Below are 21798 nucleotides of genomic sequence, written 5' to 3' on the forward strand. Positions count from 1 at the left end.
ATTTAATCAAGGTGCCAACATAGTGGACTAACGTTTCGACGTTTGCCACGTCTTCATCAGAGTCTAGACTGTTTGTCCTCTCCCGTTGACGCACCAGATAGTGATTCTCAGGAGTGCGGAGGACATTTTGTTTTTTCTGCATAGTAAATACTGTAGTCTTTGTATGCGTGTGTGTGAATGACATAATAGTCTGTGCCGACAGGGCGTTAGATATGTGCGGTCACACTCGGGACCGTCACAAGGCTCAAACTTCCATCTCAGAGTTTTGTGACTACACTGAGATTGTATGCATACAGGCGATGCAGACAGCATGAGCTGATGGTGGTTACACAGCGTCTGAATGAGAATTGGATCAGTGTGGAACTGTTGCAAATGATGAAGGTGGTGCTGATGTGTGATTGTTGATGAGTGTTCTAAAATCTTTCCTGCTATCCCATCTTAAGGTGTGCACACTGTCCAGAATATGTATGGCTGTCAGTGGAATGATGAGAGTGGCGTTACAGATGGATTTGATCAGTGGGGTTATGATGGCGAAGACTACGTCACTCTGGATCTGAAGAATGTGCAGTACATTGCTGTAACACCACAGGCTCTCATCGCAAAGCATCAGTTAGAGAATGACAGAGCTAGGATGGAATATGATAAAAACTACTTCACCCAGCAGTGCATTGAGTGGCTGAAGGATTATCTGCAGGATGGGAGCAGTATTCTGAAGAGGAAAGGTACAGCAGCACACAACACTGACAACTGCAGTTGCTGTACAGTGGGCAGGATTCCAATCATGTTGTTGGAACACATTACTCATTACCTCCACCAAGAGATGCCACCTTTTTAGAATCTAATCAAATATGTTTACTTTATTACAGTTTTTGCCCGTTGCTTGAACACTACAGACTAGAGATGCACCGATCGATCGGCCGCCGGTCGGAATCGGCCGATTTTCACGTGATCGGCCACGACCGGCGACCGGCCGGTCAGTCTGAGACATGCCGATTTTATGCCGGTCAAATGCACTCGCACGTACTTGTAACAACATCACACTCACACAGCTGAGTTTGCAAAGTTTGATGAAGCTAGGCCAACAGTCAGGGCTGGATAAAGCGCTAATACTGAGTTTTTCTATGCAGCGAACGCTGTGCTTTGCCATATTGCGTGGAATTTACTATACTAAGCTGTCACTTCAGGTTACAACGCTCATCAAAGCCTGTCCTTGCCGCTAATTGCGTGCCCACAGCTGAACCACAAGCGCTATCAATAGCGACATAGCCTTTACTCAACTTAAAGGGATAATCCGGAGTGAAATGCACTTTGGATCAATTTTTCGGACTATTGGGAGTACATACGTTGAGTTGACACCAAAATCATGTCATTCGGATGTATTTTGAGAAAGTTCGAGCTCACCGTTTTTAGCTAAAACTCGTTAGCCTGGAAGAGACTCGGGCATGTCCTTTCGCCGCTACAAAACGCTATTTTTATACCTCTTCTACTGTTCCAAACAACACTACACTTACGTGGTAGTGAGTAGAGGATCCCTAAAGCCAAACCGAAGTAGCCCCACGTCTTTATGTGGTCGGATAGAGAGTTCAGAATTAATTTAATCGAGTCCGTACCTTTCCGGAAATGTTAATAAAGTGTTGTTAAAACGTTGCTAGCTGCAGCTGCGACATTTCCGGAAAGGTACTGACTCGATTAAATTTATTCTGGACTCTCTATCCGACCACATAAAGACGTGGGGATACTTCGGTTTGGCTTTAGGGACCCTCTACTCACTACCACGTAAGTGTAGTGTTGTTTGGAACAGTAGAAGAGGTATAAAAATAGCGTTTTGTAGCGGCGAAAGGACATGCCCGAGTCACTTCCAGGCTAACGAGTTTTGGCTAAAAACGGTGAGCTCGAACTTTCTCAAAATACATCCGAATGACATGATTTTGGTGTCAACTCAACGTATGTACTCCCAATAGTCCGAAAAATTGATCTAAAGTGCATTTCACTCCGGATTATCCCTTTAAGGCGAGACACGGCAGGAATAAACATAGTTTTGCTTTGGTTTGCCAACTTATCATGTATTCTTTCACACTACTACAACAACTAAGTCCGATTTACACATTTAGAGGTTTATTTCATTACCTTTTGTCTGATCACGCCTATATATTTCTTCTAAATTCGCCAAAAGTTAGCATTCTAACGTGTCATAAACTACCGCGACCGTGATACAAAATATCATGCGTGGTGTCGTTGGAAAGCTGTGTTTCTCCTGCATGACGTTATGCCATCCAAATATGGACACTTCCTTAGTATCCGCAAGCAATCGCGAAAGTTCAAAGAAGAGTGTGGACTGAGAATGTGTCATTTGCTGTGTTTCAAGGCTTCTCAAAATTAGTTTTTTTTTGTTGTCATTTTCCAACATCTCAGCTAACTTCAGTTATCAGTATTCTGAAGATATTTACAGTTGGATATTGCATATGGATGTGAGAAGAAAATAAATAGTGTTCCTAGTGCATTTCTACATGTGTGAAATGAATGTCCCACACTGGGATTACTGCAGCTGAAGGAGACTTGAAGAAGAATATGTCTATTCACATTTTTCTACCAGCCATTGATAAGTTGATTACATTTCTAACATGTTGTATTAAAGAAAATATAGGCTAGAAAATAACTCTTTGTTTGTGCTGTAATGTGGTTAGAAGAAATTAAATCGGAATCGGCTAAAATCGGTATCGGCCGGTCAAAGTCGAGGAAAAATCGGAAATCGGAATCGGCCAAAAAATTGCAATCGGTGCATCTCTACTACAGACCCATGCTTAGACAAAAGTAACACAACTTGAAGTTTTGTTGCCATATCTCAAACACATGTACCTATACCTTAAACAAAAGTGCTGCTTTGCACTCTAGTTGCAATTCTGCAACACACTTACTCCTTTATGCAACACACTTGGTCCTGCATACTACTCTCTATGTCATACAAGACACTTAGTTCAAAAATTAAATCTCAGAGTACCATTTGTTAAACACATATATCCAAAATACAAAACACATTGGGTAATTGCAACCTCTCAAATAATAAAAATAATAATCTTTATTTATAGAGCGCTTTTCTAAACATAGTTTCAAAGTGCTTTACATATAAAATAAAAAACAGAACAAAAAAGAACACAAAAATGAAGTGACTAAAAACAATACAAACTAGATGTACCGCAAAGCGATACACAATATGACCGCCGCTCAGTCTTGCACATTCTCTCCGCAAATATCAATGCCGCTTTTGTTTCCATCGCCTACTCCATTCGCTATTGCAACTTTTATGTATGTAAATGTAGGGCTGAACGATTATGGAAAATAATCTAATTGCGATTTTTCTTGCCAATATTGCGATTGCGATGCGATATGGCATTATTTTTTAAGGTGTTTGTCTTGCGAATTTTTCAACAAAAACAAGCAGTAAATCATATAGTATGGGCAATAGGCTATATTAGATTAAAAATAAACAATTATTTCCTGGAAGTCATACCTCTGTTATGATGACAGGTGATGCATGAATTGATGGATGACATTTTTTTTAACTAGCTACTTCAATCACAATAGTAGGCCTATATTTTGAACTTTCAACCTTGTAGGCCTACACATCAGAACATAAACTACTAGCAACTAGTAGGCCTACAGGAAGCCTGGTGTAAAGATTAAAATGAAAGTCAGTAAGTCACACAAACATATGAAAATACTAATAGCCTAAATCTGTGGCTTATTATATAGTTTTTCAGATAATTCACTTTAATGAACGTGATCATGTTCTGCATACAGAAATTCCTGATATTCATGGCTGCACAGCACACTGAACTGACTATTCCAACTCCGTCTCTTTAATTCAGCTGTCTGGTTGAAGCCTCAAAATATTGTAAACAAAGTAGCATAGTTGGCTATCATAGTCTACTGGTTGGACGGGTCAGTTTCCCCACGTCTGTTTCAAGGTAGATAAATACTTTTTTCTCCTTGGGATAAGCCCTTTTGAGTCTTGAAGTTGGAAAACATCTGTATTGAGATGATCAGTCAATTTGAACGCAAGAGTTTTAGATGTCTGCAGCATGCTAATAATGATGCTAACCGGATTTTATATATAATTTAGCTAATCGTCTTCTATGCGTCATTGCTTTCACGATTGTGAATGTTTTATTTGGATTGAATGTGCATGTCGAGGGGCGGGTGTCCATTGAGCGCGAACGACAGAGAGAGAGAGGGAGGGAGAGGGAGAGAAAGCGGGCCAAGGAGAGGGGTTTGAATCTATACCGTTAGGTGAAGTTGCACGCAAAGTCTACAATGAACACTTGCGAAAGACATTCATGCTTTCACCTGAGCAGCGCAGGTGCACCAGCGCAACCTAGAATCTGTTTCAGTCGCACTCTTAAAAATGTTGGTTCAATGGTTCTATCGAGCAGCTTGCCGAGTTCACTCTCTGATAGACTGTTTCAAATAGTTGCTACTTTACGCTCTCATGTCACGTGACCAGAGGGTAATCGCAGCCTTTGCGGTTAGAAAATTGCACTTCATCATATCGCGATATTATCGCAAATGCAATATATCGTTCAGCCCTATAAATGAGTGTGTGCATGTGTGCGCTTGCTTTTGTGTATGAGTGCTTCTCTGTCTATGAGTGTGTGTGTCTGCTTGTGTGTGTGTTTTATGTGTTTCTATGTGTATATGTTCACGGTGTTCTCTGCTATCACTGTCACTCCAATATCAGATCACACACACACACGCTAGAGATGCGCGGATAGCAGTTACAGCCGCGGACTCCGCGGTTAAACCGCGGATCGGGCGGATGACCTTACGAAAAATAATATTTTAATTAGATTCGGGCGGGTGGCGGTTGAACCGATCAAATGAAAAAAATATATAGGCCTATAAGCTACATTGTTAAATACTGTTACTTACATCCGATAAAAACATGCACACTTTTCTCATCAGGCAGTAATTTGGTCTAGTTGTGTCAGTGCATGCTGCTTTGTTTACTATCAGAGATGGCAACGCCGCCAGTGAATGTGCGTGACAAACTCAGAGGTAACAACAAGTTTAAATTAAGTTGCCTATGGTAGCCTAGGCTATGTTTTCGTCTGCAGTGTGCAATAAGAAAGACGAAGTTTATAACTTGTATGTAAGGAAGGCCTGCTGATATGGATTGCACTGTCTGCCTGGAAAAGACGTGCACTCGTGCAATCAAAATTAACGGGAGTCTTCAGAACAGGCTCGTCCTTGTCGTCACCCTGACAAGCTGCATAGAGTTAATTGGCCTGTAATGCGAATGGCTTGTTGTTATTCTATTCGGACTTTCTTTCTTTTTGTATAAAGAATAAAGTGTAATTGCCATTAATAAGACTAAATAGCTGCATCTTTCTAGAACAAGAGCTTTCTCGCGTCGCATCAGCGTCTTGGATCACCCATAGACCTTTAAACAAATAGCGGATGGCGGGCGGGTGCGGTTCTGAAAAAAACATAAAAAACGTAGGTGCGGATGGATGGCGGACGGATGATGAGTTGTATGGTGCGGTTTCGGATAGAATAATAGTCCATCCGCGCATCTCTAACACACGCAGGCACACACTGACACACACACACACACGCATGTGTGCGAGTGCACACACACACATGCAGGCACACACTCAAACACACGCACACATACACACACACACACACACACACAGAATACACACAGAAAACACACAGACACAGAGAGAGAGAGAGAGAAAGAAAGAGAACACACACAGAATACACACAGAACATGCACATGCACACATATACACACATGCAAACACACACACGGGCACACAGAAACGCACCCATACACACACACAAACGCACACACGCACACACACACACACACACACTCACTTCTCAGCTCCGGTGGTCTTAGAAAACGTACTCAAAGATGTGTGTGTGTGTGTGTGTGCACTGTGTGAGTGTGTGTGTGTGCACACTGTGTGCATCTGTGTGTGTGTGTGTGTGACGGTGTGTGTGTGCATGCGTGTGGGCGTGTTTGTGCATGTGTTATGTACATGTGTGTGCTGGTGCGTGTGTGTGTAGGTATGTGTGTGTGTGTGTGTGACGGTGTGTGTGTGCATGCGTGTGGGCGTGTTTGTGCATGTGTTCTGTACATGTGTGTGCTGGTGCGTGTGTGTGTAGGTATGTGTCTGTGTGTGTGTGACGGTGTGTGTGTGCATGCGTGTGGGCGTGTTTGTGCACGTGTTATGTACATGTGTGTGCTGGTGCGTGTGTGTGTGTGTGTGCGTGTGTGTGTGCGCGTGCGTGTGTGTGTGTGTTCCTGCATGTTTGTGTGTGTGTGTGTGTGTGTGTGTGTGTGTGTGTGTGTATGACCGTAGCATCCAGCACCCAGAGCAACCATTCTCTTTTAAAACGTATATATTTGGAAACTAGTTCATTAAAGGTTTTTAATGGTGTCACTTATATATTTCTAGGACAAAAACTAGCAGAGATTGTGATGTGTGTTTGGAACAGTTTTTCAAATCCCCAGCAGGGGATTTAGACTCCAGAGGGTTAACACCACCATCTACAGGCCGATGGGTATACAGTCCTGAATGTACACATAAATCCATTTATTTTATAGCCCCCCATGTATGAAATTCCACAAAACTTGCCATATTCCCAGGGGGTGTCAGGTTAATCATACACATGAAATTTGGTGCAGTTCATAACATCTCATCTGAAGATAGGGGCAATTAAAGCAATATTACATTGCATTTTCAATTTTTACCATGGGGGTGCAAATCACAAATGACTGGTTATAAGCTAAGTTGATGCAAGCTCTTGAGACCAACATACCATAAACATTTTGTCATCCTCGGCGCCACGGTTCAGGTAGTTATGTAGGAAAAACTGTAATTTTTGGGCTTCGGGCGGGGGTGGAGTGACCCCCGGGGACGAAACGAAAATCGAGAAGTCTACTGGGGCTACATGCCCACCAAGTTTCATGTGCTCCGGTGTTACGGTGTCCCAGGAATCGTTGACGAAAAATGACGGGAAAAAAGAATAAAAAATGTAAAAATTAAAAACTTTGACAACAACTATATGACCGCTTCGCTAGCTATGCTAGCGGCGGTCATAATAATACCATATCAACATTGGCAAGAATAAAGAGAATGTTTTTTTTCTGCAATAATCAAAACACTACACAAGGCAAAACAAAACCAAACCAAAACTTAAATAAACTCCTCAAAAGCTTTACGGTACAGATGAGTTTTAAGGAGGGATTTAAAAGATGGAACAGTATCAGCTAACCTTATTTGCAAGCCGTGACTCAGGAATGGTCAATAAACCTTTGCCTGCAGACCTTAATGCGCGTGTAGGGCTATAGGGCACTAGCATATCAGAAATGTAAGATGTAAGATGGCCAGATGTGGCCCACACACAATAAGCGGACCCGTATTGCAGATCCGTACAACACAGAGCAAGCGGACCCGTGCCACACACAATAAACGGACCCGTATTGCAGATCCGTACCACACACAAGAAGCGGACCCATGCCACACACAATAAACGGAGCCGTATTGCAGATCCGTACCACACACAAGAAGCGGACCCGTACCACACACAAGAGGCGGACCCGTATTGCAGATCCGTACCACATATAAGAAGCGGACCCGTACCACACGCAATAAGCAGACCGGTATAGCAGATCCGTACCATACACAATAAGCGGACCCGTACCACACGCAATAAGCGGACCCGCATTGCAGATCCGTACCACCCACAATAAGCGGACCCGTACCACCCACAATAAGCGGATCCGTATTGCAAATCCGTACCACACACAATAAGCGGACCCGTATTGCAGATCTGTACCACACAAAAAAGCGGACCCATACAGGTTCACTTATTGTGTGTGGTACGGATCTGCTATACGGTTCCGCCTCTTGTGTGTGGTACGGGTCCGCTTATTGTGTGTGGTACGGATCTGCAATACGGTTCCGCCTCTTATGTGTGGCACGGGTCCGCTTATTGTGTGTGGTACGGATCTGCAATACGGTTCCGCCTCTTATGTGTGGCACGGGTCCGCTTATTGTGTATGGTACGGATCTGCAATACGGTTCCGCCTCTTGTGATGTGGTACGGGTCCGCTTATTGTGTGTGGTACGGATCTGCAATACAATATCATAAAAAGTAGACACTGATTAAAAGATGCACTTGCTTGTGCTACATTCTTATCAACGATCATTGAAAAACTACTTCCTCGTTTGGGGCAAAGCCATCGATATCTCAGCAAGTGACTACGCTTGCTCTCCGGTCCTGACAATGCAGCGGGCACAGAATGTAGCACAACTTAGCAAGTGCATCTTTTAATCAGTGTCTACGTTTTATTTTTTATAACGTAGCACAAATGTATTACATTCGTCAATGTCGACGTTTTTTCGGTTATAGTTTTGGATGTTAGTACAAACAACAATCCAGTGGGATGGGATCACGTCTCACCGAGTCTCGCAACAGAGTCCCTACCGGTGCAGCGAGAATATTTTCGCGGACCAAACGTTGATAAAACGCTGAGTAATCTTAAGTAAACAACTTTATTTGCTTAAAAATATGGTGTATTTGTGAAAAGAACGATGCACGTTCCTCGTTTGGGGCAAAGCCATCGATATCTCAGGACGTGATATACGCTTCGTTTCCGGTTCTGACAGTGAAGGGGCAAAGCCTCGAAGGCTTTGTGCAGGGGGTCTGACCGGTCTGACAGTGCAGGCTGCAGCTGGACGGTCGTGGTCAGACCAGGAGTGCCTGTGAGTGTGAATGAAACGATGTAGCCCTGTTAGTAGCCCTGTGTTAGCCCTGTCAGTAGCATATCTATGGTCGTTAATCTGGAGCAGTCCTCCGGCTGAGAGGAGCAAACGCTCCACCCAGATATGAGCTCCAAGGCCCTGGGCTGCCAGCTCCCTCAGCTCCCCTGGCTACCTGTGTGCTGTTTTTCACGCTTCACCCTGATACACGCTCCTGGAGTGGGTGGCGTACGGTCGGATCAAGGTCTCCGCACACACACACACACACACACGCGCGCCTGCCTCCCTCAGTAGCTGAGCGACTGTTTTTGTCCATCACCTCCAACAGTAGGCTACTGTCAGCGCCAATTTCTCTTTTGCGTTCTCTTCTCTACCTGGAGACCGTCACCCGCCCTGCCCAAGACCCGCCTTAAAGAGAAGACTGACCAATGAGAGATAAACACGGACGTGACGTAGTTCCCGCCATGGGTGATGGGAGACTGACAGATTGCAATGTGTTTTGGAATCGCGTTTGCCATTGCCATTTGAATTTTGAGACACAAAGAGCTTGACAAAGTGCTATGCAATAACGGGGGCGCTATTTCTGCAAACCGGGCAAAACTTTTTGCCAAAAAATATTCAAAATGTTTTCAATATTTAAAAAAAAAACTTTTTAAAAAAACAATTAATTAAAAATAAAACATAATTCAATTCTACATTGAATTTTGAACATTAAATTGCAAAAGTAATTGACAATTAAATGATGAAACTGAATATTGAAAATTGAAATGCAAAATGAATTGTCATTTGAATTTTGAGACTAAAGTACCATGGCAAAATGGAATGCAATTCAATCCATGTCTTTTCAAATTTTTAACCAAAATACATCAAATTGATGTGATGATTGCATTGCCACTTTGTATATTAAAATGCATTTTGAAAGAAAGTATTGCAAATTGTAATATTAAATTGCATAATGAATTGGCAATTGCTTAATGTAATGTCTTTTAGAATTGCATATTGCAGAATGCATTCTCATTTGAATTATGGAACTCATATGCTTCCCTAGGATCAGGTCCTTTATGCAGATCCGTGCCGAATGTTGTGGTAGATGTGGCCCTGTTCCGTCCCAGTGTAGTTTTGCTATCTGGGAAGATATGTCTTATTTTGGAGATATTCCTAAGTTGGTAAAAACAAGATTGCATAAGTTTTCTAATATGATGTTCAAAATTTAGATTGCCATCAAACCAGATGCGAAGATTTTTTGCAACAGTTCTGACTCTATCCTGTAGAGGACCTAAAAATGGCAAAATTTGATTCGCCATGTGCTGGGACCCAATGACTAGGATCTCTGTTTTGTTAGAATTTAGCTGGAGAAAGTTATTTGACATCCAGTTTTTGACATCACTAAAGCAGTCATTCAGTGAGCTAAGCCTACTAGGATCTGAGGGTCTAAGTGGAAGGTAAATTTGTGTATCGTCTGCAAAGAAGTGGAAAGACACTAGCCTGACTCTCGCCAGACCCTTGTAGTTCCGCCATGCTCCACCAGAGGCGTTTCGCTGAGCTCCACACAAGGGTCTGGACGCGAGGGCAATCCAAACCCCTGTGCCAGTGATCAAAAAATGAGCAACCAATCAGGAGCGCCGAAGCGAGTGTTTGATTCAAATAACAATGGCGGCACGCAGCGAGGAGTCTTGTGCTGACATTGATTCTGCTATTTCAACCGTTTTGTCGAATCTATCGAGTATTCATTCTTTAAAAGATTAACAGAGAATAGGTTTGAAGACATTTATTGGTGGCAAGGATGTTTTTACTCTTCTTCCGACCGGGTATGGCAAGAGCTTGAAGAAGCCTAGCACGTCATTCAAGATAACAGGCAAGTGGTTTATCAAATCACATGCGAGGATGTTTTACAAGGACCCGCCTTCAGAAATACATCTCCTATCGAGAAGTCCCAGATCCTTGTGTGAAGCAGACAGCGAACTACAGGATCTGGCGAAAGTCAGGTTAGAAAGACACACCATGTTTCAGGAAAATGTGACCAAGGGGGAGCATGTATAAGCTAAATAAAATAGGTCCCAAGACTGACCCCTGTGGTACACCATATTTACAGTTTTTCTCAAATGCTAAAACACATTTCACAAACGTTTCCTCCATGTTCCACAATGTCTAAACACAATACCCTTTTCTAAAGCTACATAAGCACAACCACACCTTCTCACTTCAAAACTCAAACTTTCACACCAAAAGAGCAGCTCGAAGTTTTCAAAAATGTAAACACTATACACATCATTACACACTACAGCAAAACAATTTAAAACACAATGCTCAGTTTGTGAGAAGGTTCTTTGTTTCATAACTGCCAATGCATATTTTTTAAAAAAAACTTTAGAGCAGGGGTCTCAAACTCAAATGAGCTGGGGGCCACTGTAACCAACATCAACTGGTTGGGGGGCCGCATAGGTTGCCCCTCCCCCCCCAAGTCTGTGGTTTACGAAGGTGTAAATACTGTATAGCCTACCTATCTAATCAGCATATGATGTCTGGATGACAACTACCTCGAATTATGCACATCACTGAATGTTGAACATATTTGAGCAGTTTTACTTTACTTTTTTGTCCTTTCCCCTACATAAGAAATTAACAGCTAAACAGTAAAATGCAACAACAGTAAACTATGGCTACGCCTACTAGGCTACTAACACAACGCTTTTGTATACAATGAAGTAGCCTGGTCAAATCAGTGCCTGTCAAGTGACTTTGTAGTTTTTCAGCTGTCTGTACGGGGTCCAGGACACTATCATCTCAATTACCACTGGCACCTCCATTATGTTGGGCAGAGGGTCGAAGCATGGTAGCCGCTAGAAAACACTGTTGTTCACTCAAAAGACGCACCTTCACAGACGCACCCAGATCACTGTCAATTACGATCGATCATAATCTCCAAAAGGCAGACATACTCCAGAATCAGATATGTGAATAACAGACCCAAGACCTCATGAAACGTGATTTTTTGTTTCAACATTTGATGTATTTCTGCTTCAGTTTGTGCAAAATTATGTCCTGCATGCATCGCTTTCGCGTCATTACAAACCGCACGTCTCCTGCGTGTAGTTTAATGAGGGGGCTAGTTCGTGAAAACGTTGCTTGAATCGAAACACTTGATGTCTAGCAGGTGGAGTCTAGGCTACAAATGAGACTTGTCACCGTACCTCCTGTCTGTTTTAACCCGTGTTGTTTATCGCATAAAAAAATACCCTCAAGGGGCGACTTAGGCATTATTATTTTGACAGAAAGTTGCGGGCTGGAACATGTTGCAAGTAAACAATTGCTAATTCGTGTTGTTGTCACGAGCCTGAGCTATGGTAGCGCAGCCATAGAGCCCAGCCCACGATTGTTACAAAATATAAAATGCCCAGATGCATGCGCGGGCCGCACTAACATTAAGCTTCGACTTCAGGCCGGGGGCCGCAAAATATCATCTCGCGGGCCGCGAGTTTGAGACCCCTGCTTTAGAGTAACGGATCTTTTCAGATCTCTGCAGAGGATTAGGCATTTGAAGAGTTCTTTTCCAAAACGCTATATCCACCATTTTAATGAATTTTCATAAATATATTTTTTCAATTTTGTTTTTCGAGTAATCTCAGTGAAACTGTATTGGTTATGTTTAGTTACAGTAATTTATCTTTACTCTATAAAAACAAAACAACTGCATTTTTATTGATATTACCTGAAACACACAATTACTGTAAATACAGTCACATGATTTGTTACTTTTTTCAAAAATGGATTTATAGCGTTTTGGAAAAGGGTTCTTCATTTAGAGTTGTGAGTTTCATATGAGTACAGAAAATTCTGCAAGTACACTACTGTAACACAACTCAATGCAAAAAACAGAATCTATTGCACACGACAGTACTCTTGAAAACATGATCAGGGTGTGAAGTTCTTTTATTTTCTTCATTCACACCACACACACACACACCACAGTCACTGTGCGCATTAGCAACAAGTGTCTTACATTTTGAGTCGTTGTGTGTAATAAATGACGCTAGGAGTGTTCATTGTGTTCAGTTATTGCTGACTGTGGCAAGCATTTTGCACCACATGAGCTTTCATTTGAGAATATGTTTTGCAACATGTGTTTTAGCAAGGAAAAATGTGCTTAGATTTATGAGAACGGAGGATTGTGTTTTGTGAATTGTGTCTTCATGTGAAATGTGTTTATGGTATTGAAAAATGATGGCTAGATTTAGTAAATGTGTTTAGACAACTGGTCATTTGGTTTAGAGGATTGGCTTTTGTGTTTTAGCATTTGAGAAAATATTGACAATTTTTTTTGACAAATAGGATGTGAACCATTGCAAAGCAGTACCAGATAATCCCACCCAATGCCTCAGCCTGTCTAACAGTATGCAGTGATCAATTGTGTCAAAGGCCGCACTAAGGTCCAGAAGTATTAGGACAGAGCCCAAGCCATCCTCAGCTATTCTTAAAAGGTCATTGGTAACTTTCAGTAGTGCAGTACAAATACACACCTTAACGCACTTACTTGCAAAACTGAACACCAATCGGCCATCTACAAAAAGCCCCCAGTTTTGCCATTGGAAATGGTGATGTGAATGGTATATTTCCCAGTGTTGTGTCATGTTTACGTGTGTTTAGAGCTTTGGCACAATGAGCAAAGTTTTGCAAAAGGTATTCAAGCAACGGGCAAAAACTGTAATGTACACATATGTATTCAAATAGTTCTTATATGTTGACAAACAGTATACCACTTCTTTTTCCTGCATTGCCACCATTTTTACGACTGTTCTCGATTCTCTTTATTTTTTTCAATCCTCTTTTCTTACTACCTTGTCTTCCCAGTCCCCCCTGAGGCCAGTCTCCTGCAAAAGGAGTCTGGAGTTATATGCCATGCCACAGGTTTCTACCCTGAGGGCGTGATGATCACCTGGAAGAGAGATGGAGAGGAGATGCTGGATGATGTGGATGTGGGGGAGACACTGCCCAATGAGGATGGAACCTTCCAGAAGAGAGTTGTGCTCACTGTGTCACCTGAAGAGTTGGAGAACAGGGAGTACACCTGTGAGGTGGCTCACAAGAGTGGAGAGACCATCATCTTGGTTGAATCTGAGATACAGCGCTACAGTAAGATCATTTCTGTTTTGATACAGAGATCAAAATTTCACATAAGCTAGTCACAACAAAGAAAGATAGAAACAGACATTACTATGGGTGCACCTATATATTTTTTTCAAAGTTCAAGTATTTACATTTATGTATCATGACCAGCATCTCACAAAATGTCACTTTGGTATGATATCACCATTTTAATTGCAGTCATAAACCTCCCATGAATGATGATCATAACTCACGATAAGCCTGTCCTCCTAAGTAAAGCAGCAAAAAAAACCCTTCAAACTCAACAAAATAACATTCACATATCATGTGTGTTGTTATAAAAGTGATGTGGCTCCTTTAAACAACTCCGTGCATAGAGCTGGGGTAGAAAGAAGGGAAGCATTTAGTGAAGCCAGGCTTTGAACTATTGGTCATCAAACAATAAAGTGAAGTGGGCGCAGATAATGCTGAGTACTTCGGTCTTGGAGCATCCTATTGTCATTCAACTATGGTCTGAAGCTGGAGAAGGAAAGGCTAAAATATTTCTTGCTCAAATGTACAAAATATAAACAAACATAACACTTGAGAACTTAACAGTCCCACCCTATCTGATTCCGGAACTAAGAATCCAGTTACAGTTTTTGCCCGTTGCTTGAACACTATAGACCCATGCTTAGACTAAAGTGTCACAACTTGAAGTTTTGTTGCAATATCTCAAACACATGTACCTATACCTTAAACAAAAGTGCTGCTTTGCACTCTAGTTTCAATTCTGCAACACACTTACTCCTTTATGCAACACACTTGGTCCTGCATACTACTCTCTATGTCATACATAGACACTTTGTTCAAAAATGAAATCTCAGAGTACCATTTGTTAAACACATATATCCAAAATACAAAACACATCGGGTAATTGCAACCTCTCAAATACACACCTGAACGCACTTACTTGCAAAACTGAACACCAATCAGCCATCTACAAAAAGCCCTCAGTTTTGCCATTGGAAATGGTGTTGTGAATGGTATATTTCCCAGTGTTGTGTCATGTTTACGTGTGTTTAGAGCGAAGTTTGGCGAAATGTATTCAAGCAAGGTGTTTTTAGTGTGTTCCTCCTGATCTGAAAGTGTATGCTTAATGATGCAAGTGTGTTCACTTTGTCACCAGAGTTACATTTTGACAAAGGATTGTTAGGTTTTGATAGCAGAGTTTAGGTACTGATAGTAGAGTTTCAATTTGACATAGATGTGAAAGGTATATTTCCTAGTGTTGCATTATGTTTACTTGTGTGTAGAGTTTTGCAAAATGTGTTCAAGCAACGGGCAAAAACTGTAATATAAATTCTTGATCGAAATCCTGTGGTACTGTTGTATTTATACAGAATGATCATGTCATTGTGTCCTTAAGGTCTCATTCTTGTTTTTCTTGCTATTCACAGACCTAGAATCATCTGTTCCTCTCGGTGCCATCATTGGTGTGGTTGTTGTGCTCATTGTCTTGATTGCCATTGTCTTGATTGCTGGGTTTGTGCTGAGAAAGAAAGAGAAGGGTGGTAAGTTTGATGATTTGTGGAGTTAGTTTAGGTACGAGTACAAGAGTACAACTTTACCCTGTAACATGTGAGCATGTGTAATGCAGGATTGTGTTTGTATTTAACAGTTTGTATGTAATTCGATTTATTAACATTTATTTTGTCTTTGTTTTGTTCTCTAGGCTTTATTCGTGCTAACAGTAAGTACCCCACAACTTTTATGGCTGTGAAGATATGGTAGCCTATTTGATACAGCCTTTTCAAAAGCCTTTGATTTTCCATTGATAAGATTGAGAACCTGCTTATCTTCTGTTAGGTCTGTCAGTGTGGCTCTTGTAGAGTTGCGTATCTCCTCTCAATTTACTCATTTCTAGTGTTATTATGAACACATGTCCACATTTCCCATTTTTATTTCTCAGATAATTTGCTAGCTTTGTGTTTTGTGTATGGGGGAAAAAAATAGTTATTTGAACTAAGGCAGACTTTTTCTGTTTGTAGCTGCTGACAGCCAGTCCCAGTTCTCAAATGAAAAAGCGTAAGGATCCAAACTGCTGGAGTTTGTCTTAATTTTTATTATAATAATTACTATTTATTTATTTTTAATTGTCTGTTGCCTGTCCTTATGTTAATTCCTTACATTTACTGTTATGTTCATATTTGCAGGAGATGAAGGGCAGATGGCAAAAGTAAAATGTTTTTGATCTGCTGATCAACATCCAAATCTTCAAAAACATTTAAAAAAAACAACTGCTGTACAGTTGCTATACAAAAAGATACTGGTATTTACCATTTATGTGGGATGTGGTATAATTTCTTTCCTCAGATGTGAATTTGCTGATCTGCACCTGATCAAGCCCTGATTATTAATATACAAATTCTTTGTCATGTAGTAGTTCATCATTCTGGATTTTGATCAATGTAAATGTAAGTTTTTGCTATTTGCTTTAAGCTTCTAATCATTACCAAATTGCATAATGCAAATTACTATGGGACATTTTGGCGGTTTCTGTTTGACTCTTGCTAGTTCACATCATGTGAATTATTTCTGATTTGTTCACTGACTTGGTTTATAAAGATAATTAAAGAAAGACGTGTCCTAAAAAAAGGCTGAAAATTCCTGTATTTAATGAGCACCACTTTTTTTAAACCCCTCTCCTCTCTTAAGGCTACCATATTATTTTCTAAAAAATGTAACACTGGGGCAGTACCCTGTGTTGTTGTCCGAAATTACAAAGGAATTACATTCCTTCCCACCATTGGAGACTTATTCATCGAAACAAACATATTTTTTTTGAAAGCAATGAAAAGAAAAACTGTTTTTGTTCTCTTATGGTCATGAATGGCTAGCACTCACATTTTTAAAACTCTACATATATATAATCCATGAGTAAGAGAACATGTTGAAAAAAAAATTGAGAAATTGGGTAAGTTTTAGTATTTCGAGGCTATGAGCCTTCAAAGTTGGCCAAAATGGCGTTTTTTCCTAATAATGCCACTTGTATTGCCTTTTTCCAAGGACAAGATGAAATGCAAATCCAACATTTCTTTTTTTCTGCAATAGTGTGGCACTTCGTAGACCATGTGAATGTGGTAGATCTGACCTGTCCATTTTAATATCCCCTCAGCACATGTCTGAAGAAAAAAGAAGAAAAAATGAAAAATTGTCTTGGCTGAAGAAGGTGTTGGTTTGGTTTTTATGAACCTCTTAGAAGGACAATATGGGGTGTAAACCCATTTTTCTGTTGGAGGGATCGGAATCCCATCCTGTAAACAGGATACAAATGTTATATCCCATTTTACTCTTTAGTGATCCCTTAAAATATGTCCAAAAGTTGTCAAAAATGGCCAAATGGATCAAGTCACACAAGGCTAAAAATGTAATATAAGACAGATGAGATACTAAGGGAGAACACTGAAATGTTTAACCCTGTTACGATGGCCTTTGAACCCACTGTGCCCCTAATATCCTGTGATAACCGGAAGTTGGTTTAAAATAGGAAATCAACTTTAAAAGGCTATATCTAGAGAACTGAAGGTAATAGAAATAAACATTAATTTCTTGCTTGATCCTCATGGTCGAATTATGTCTGCCGGAGCAAATCAGATTCAGTCTACGACCTTCCGTTCAAGAGTTATTCGCAAAAAAACTATTTCCCATTGAAACGAATGGGAAAAAACAAAAAACTGAAATTTGCTTGTGCAATAATTGCTCAGACAAGATTCAGTCATTCAGTGATTCTGCTGACAACAACCAAGTTTCAGTACAGCAGTGTTAAGGATATACACACACACAGAGAGAGAGGGAGAGAGTGATGGTTGTCATAGGTTTATTCTTTCATATTCATAACTTTATATATTTTGTTAATTATATAGCGGTATATATAGATCTGCATAATGTATTTGGAGGACAAACTCATTGTTGTGTTCCTCCAGTAAGGAGGACCAGGAGACAGGACAAGGCCAGTACTTAAAGGATGGCATTGTCTCTGACATTGGCCTTGCAGTATAAACGCCTCTAGCATGGGCATGATTACCAAACCTGTGGTGCATCAACCATCACTGAACTAGATGTCAAGTTCTTGAAGGAAATACCAGTGGATAACCAGTTTCTAACCGGTTCAAGGAACTAAAGTGAAAGCCAGAAACGATTATCATTTTGCTAGAAACATAAGCGAAACCAGAATTTTTCTGCCTAATGTCACTTGTGTTTGCATAGTGGATATAAATGAACAGGTAGAATTTACACCAATCACCAAAACCATAACATTATGTCTGTCTTCCTTAATACTGTGTAGGTGTCCCTTTTGCCATCAAAACCGGCCTGACTGGTCGAGGCATGGACTCCTACGACCTCTAAGGGGTGTGTCTACGTTGGACTCTATTTGCATTTCTTGAACCGGTTGAACACCTTGCTTTGCATGTACTAATATATCCAATTCCAGGAACAAATGAAGAGTTCTTTTCCAAAACGCTATATCCACCATTTTAATGCAAATAATTTTATTACATTTTGTTTTCTAATTTCAGTGGAACTTTAAATGGTTATGTTTAGTCGATTTATCTTTACTCAATCAAAACAAAACAACTGTATTTTTCTTGATATTACCTGAAATACACAATTAAATAACATGATTTTTTTATGTTTTAAAAAATGGATTTATAGCGTTTTGGAAAAGAGCTCTTCAAATATTTTGGTATAGCCTGAACAAAACCAAAAACAGAATCTTTTGTCATTTGAAATAATTATGACCCATTAATACTCATAATAATTTCCCCCTATTCTTTAACGCATCACAACAATTTTCTCCTTTGGTACGAAATGCACTTTTTGTATTCCTCTAAAAAGTCAAATATACAAATATACAAGTCAAAATATACCAGTCAAATAACTGGTATAGCCTACAACAAGCACACATACCGATATATAAAATATTATATATTATAATTCAGTTGTGCAAACTATGTATTCATGCCCAGTGTGTCATGTCCAGTTCTATGATTGACAGCAATGATAAACCGCTTATTTGTAGTATTTTCATCAAAAGTGCACTTTGTTCATTCTCAGTTACATTAATCTACAAAAGAGAATGAAGTACAACTACATCCAATAAGAGAGTACGAAGCACAACTACATCCAAGCTATGTTGGGTCTGGAACGTTGACTACCTTGTTCAGATGCAGGAAGAACAACTACTTACAAAAAGGACCACAGCATGGACTAACTTCAACCTCAATGTTCACTGCAGTAGCTCCCTCTGCAGGCCATACCCACTATTAGCAGCCTATACAAGTCAAATGTAATAATGTACTTACTACATAGTCTGTGATTTCAATAACAGAGGGCTTAATATTCAAACGTTGATATTCAAGTGAAGCAAATTAGTGAAGTTAAGTAGATCTATAGCACGCTGATAGCATGGTGCCTTTATTTACATATTTCCTATTTTCTTTGTTTTTTTGTTTGTTGGTTGTTGATTTGTTTTTTTGGGAGGGTGCCTCTAATTAAAATAGACAGTACACTGACAGGTAATGAGTGGGGGAGAGATAGGAGTGGTATCGGAAATGATCACAGGTTCTGGTAAAACTCAGGATCTATTTTTGAATAACACCCTAGTAGCATAGGTGTTAAATATGAGTTAATGGCTTAAAAAAGCTATTGGATAGCACTGTTTGCGCAACTAGCTAGTACACCTGCTCCACGATTGGGCCCAAGTGCCCATGGGACCCGGGTTCAAGCCATTTCCATGTCAAGTCCCACACCATTTCCCACTCTCTTCCTGTCTGTCTTTTCACTGCCCTATACAATAAAGGCAAAAAAAGAAAAAAGGAAGAAAAGTTGTAAATGCATATTCTGGTCTTATTCAAAACGATATATATTTGGTCCTAAACAAAACATTTACACTTGTTATCACCAACAGATACACCCTAGGTCAGGGATTCCCAAATGTTAAGACCCTGCTGGTCAGTCCTGGGGTTGCGCCCTCTGGTCTAATGCCTGTGTGGGCTCTGCACCTTGAATCTGTTTCCCTGATTTGCAGAGCAAGGACCCCATTGGTGTTTGGAGTAATGGGTGGTGCTATATAACGACCAGGAGGAATGGACGCGTTCTCTCTGGTCTTGGCTCTGCTCTTCGCTTGGGCCTGCTCTCTGCGCTCGATGGCTGCTCCTCTGGGGAGAGCCGCAACCCGTTGCCAGCTTGCACCTAGACGTCGCGTTTTTACACTCTTTGTTTGTTTTGTTTGATTACCCCTAGACACTTTGCATTACACTTTTCTTTATCATATACTGACTTTACCCTTTTAATGTTTCAATAAATATATTCTATTTAAACCTTTAGCTACAGTGTGGTCCCCATCCTTAATGTCACGGCTACCTTGAGCCCGGTGGTTGTGACACAAACTTTTTTGGCAGGTGACCCTATTTTGTTATCACAAAACGTTGGCAACTCCAATCATTGTTGTGAGAGATCATCTCATCTCTGCTGTTACATCCAGTTGAGAGCGGTATTTCAAATGTCCTAGGCTAAATGTTTGACTAACTCACCTGGTTGTTTTCCTTTGTTGTGAATGATGATCAAGCATTATTACCCATGATGATCTCATGCAAGATATCTAAGTTTATTTTTTACTTACCTAAATTGTAATGAAGGATCCCATTAGTTAACTTCTGTGTATAGTAATATCCCGTGAGGGAACTTTGGTCTCTGCAATTAGTGACACACACACACACACACCAGAGCAGTGAGCTGCCTGCCACAGCGATGCTCGGGGAGCAGTGAGGTGCCTTGTTCAAGGGTACTTCAGCCGTGGATGTGGATTTTCCCTTCTGGTCAGGGATCAAACCAGCAACCCTTTGGTTACAAGTCTGAATCCCTAACCAGTAGGCCATGGTTGCCCCTTACTTGGACATCTAACGTGTATACCTCATATGTAGATAGAGGGGTGGTGTAGGGATCCGCTATCTCACCCAAACCCTTGGATTTGCCTTCTATACTAAATAGGGCTTGATGGCTGTAGTGCCTTGTCAAATTCTACACTCGCACGTGCAACAGGATGTACCACAAATAGGAGAGTTCTTCTAACTTCTTTTTTTCTAGAAGAACAAGTGGCGGGCGTGATAACAAGAAAGCATTTACATACCCACAGAGCTCGGAGCAACTTCCTCTTTTTGGACTCTAGTAAGGTAAGAGCTCCAATTCTGCATATTGATACTCAAGCAACAAAACAAGGCTACTTTATTCAACTATCTTTTCAAATCTGTCTGTACTTAATTCAATTGTCTTTTAGGAACAGTATTTATATTGAAATGATCTAAATATAATTCTGATCGTGTAATGAAAGCAAATTAACTTACAAAGGGAAAGGAAAAATATGAAACATGATGAGCAGAAATCTACCATTTGTACTTTTGATTACATTGGACCAAAGTGTTGAAGACATTGCTTTCCTTTTTTTGATTAAAAAAAATCGTTCTTTCATTCTGAGATTATACTCAGTGGGTTAGCTCTGTAAATCAACAGGTAATAAATTGATACAGTTTATGCAACGTATAGGATTGTCAGTGGCCTGATATCCAATGTAGTGTGATGTACAGTGCAGTATTGGAACACATGCTAAAGTTGACTATAAAGAGGAATATAAAATCATCTCTTGGAAATTTATCTTAATGCCTTAATGAAAACTTGAGGGAAAAATCTATCCTTTAAGGACATCAATTTTCTTTGTGAATGAATAATGCATTGCAAATAAATAGATGTTTTCCTTAAAATACAGGGATCATAAGTATTGGAACCCCTGTTAGCCCTATGTGTTAAAATTCCCAAAGAAGCCGGCAGATTTTGATTTGCTTTATTATTTATCTGCTTTGAGGAAAGTCTGAAATATTAAGAC

General features: G+C 40.4%; 1 protein-coding gene across 2 annotated transcripts in view; it reads left to right on the forward strand.

Moving 5' to 3' along the window:
• Positions 1–16515, forward strand: part of LOC134065621 (BOLA class I histocompatibility antigen, alpha chain BL3-7-like) — a 36766-nt gene extending 20251 nt beyond the window's left edge. The window contains exons 3-8 of one of the 2 annotated variants that reach the window (XM_062520578.1): positions 444–722; positions 13623–13904; positions 15317–15430; positions 15592–15609; positions 15908–15944; positions 16073–16515. In XM_062520578.1, coding sequence (XP_062376562.1) covers positions 444–722; positions 13623–13904; positions 15317–15430; positions 15592–15609; positions 15908–15944; positions 16073–16079 — 737 coding nt within the window. In that variant the 3' untranslated portion in view covers positions 16080–16515. The remainder of the gene's footprint in view (positions 1–443; positions 723–13622; positions 13905–15316; positions 15431–15591; positions 15610–15907; positions 15945–16072) is intronic. The other variant, XM_062520579.1, reaches the window with a different exon arrangement.
• Positions 16516–21798: the final 5283 nt, after the last annotated feature.

This window comes from Sardina pilchardus, chromosome 19, assembly GCF_963854185.1.
Source record: "Sardina pilchardus chromosome 19, fSarPil1.1, whole genome shotgun sequence".
NCBI classification, from domain to species: Eukaryota; Metazoa; Chordata; class Actinopteri; order Clupeiformes; family Clupeidae; genus Sardina; species Sardina pilchardus.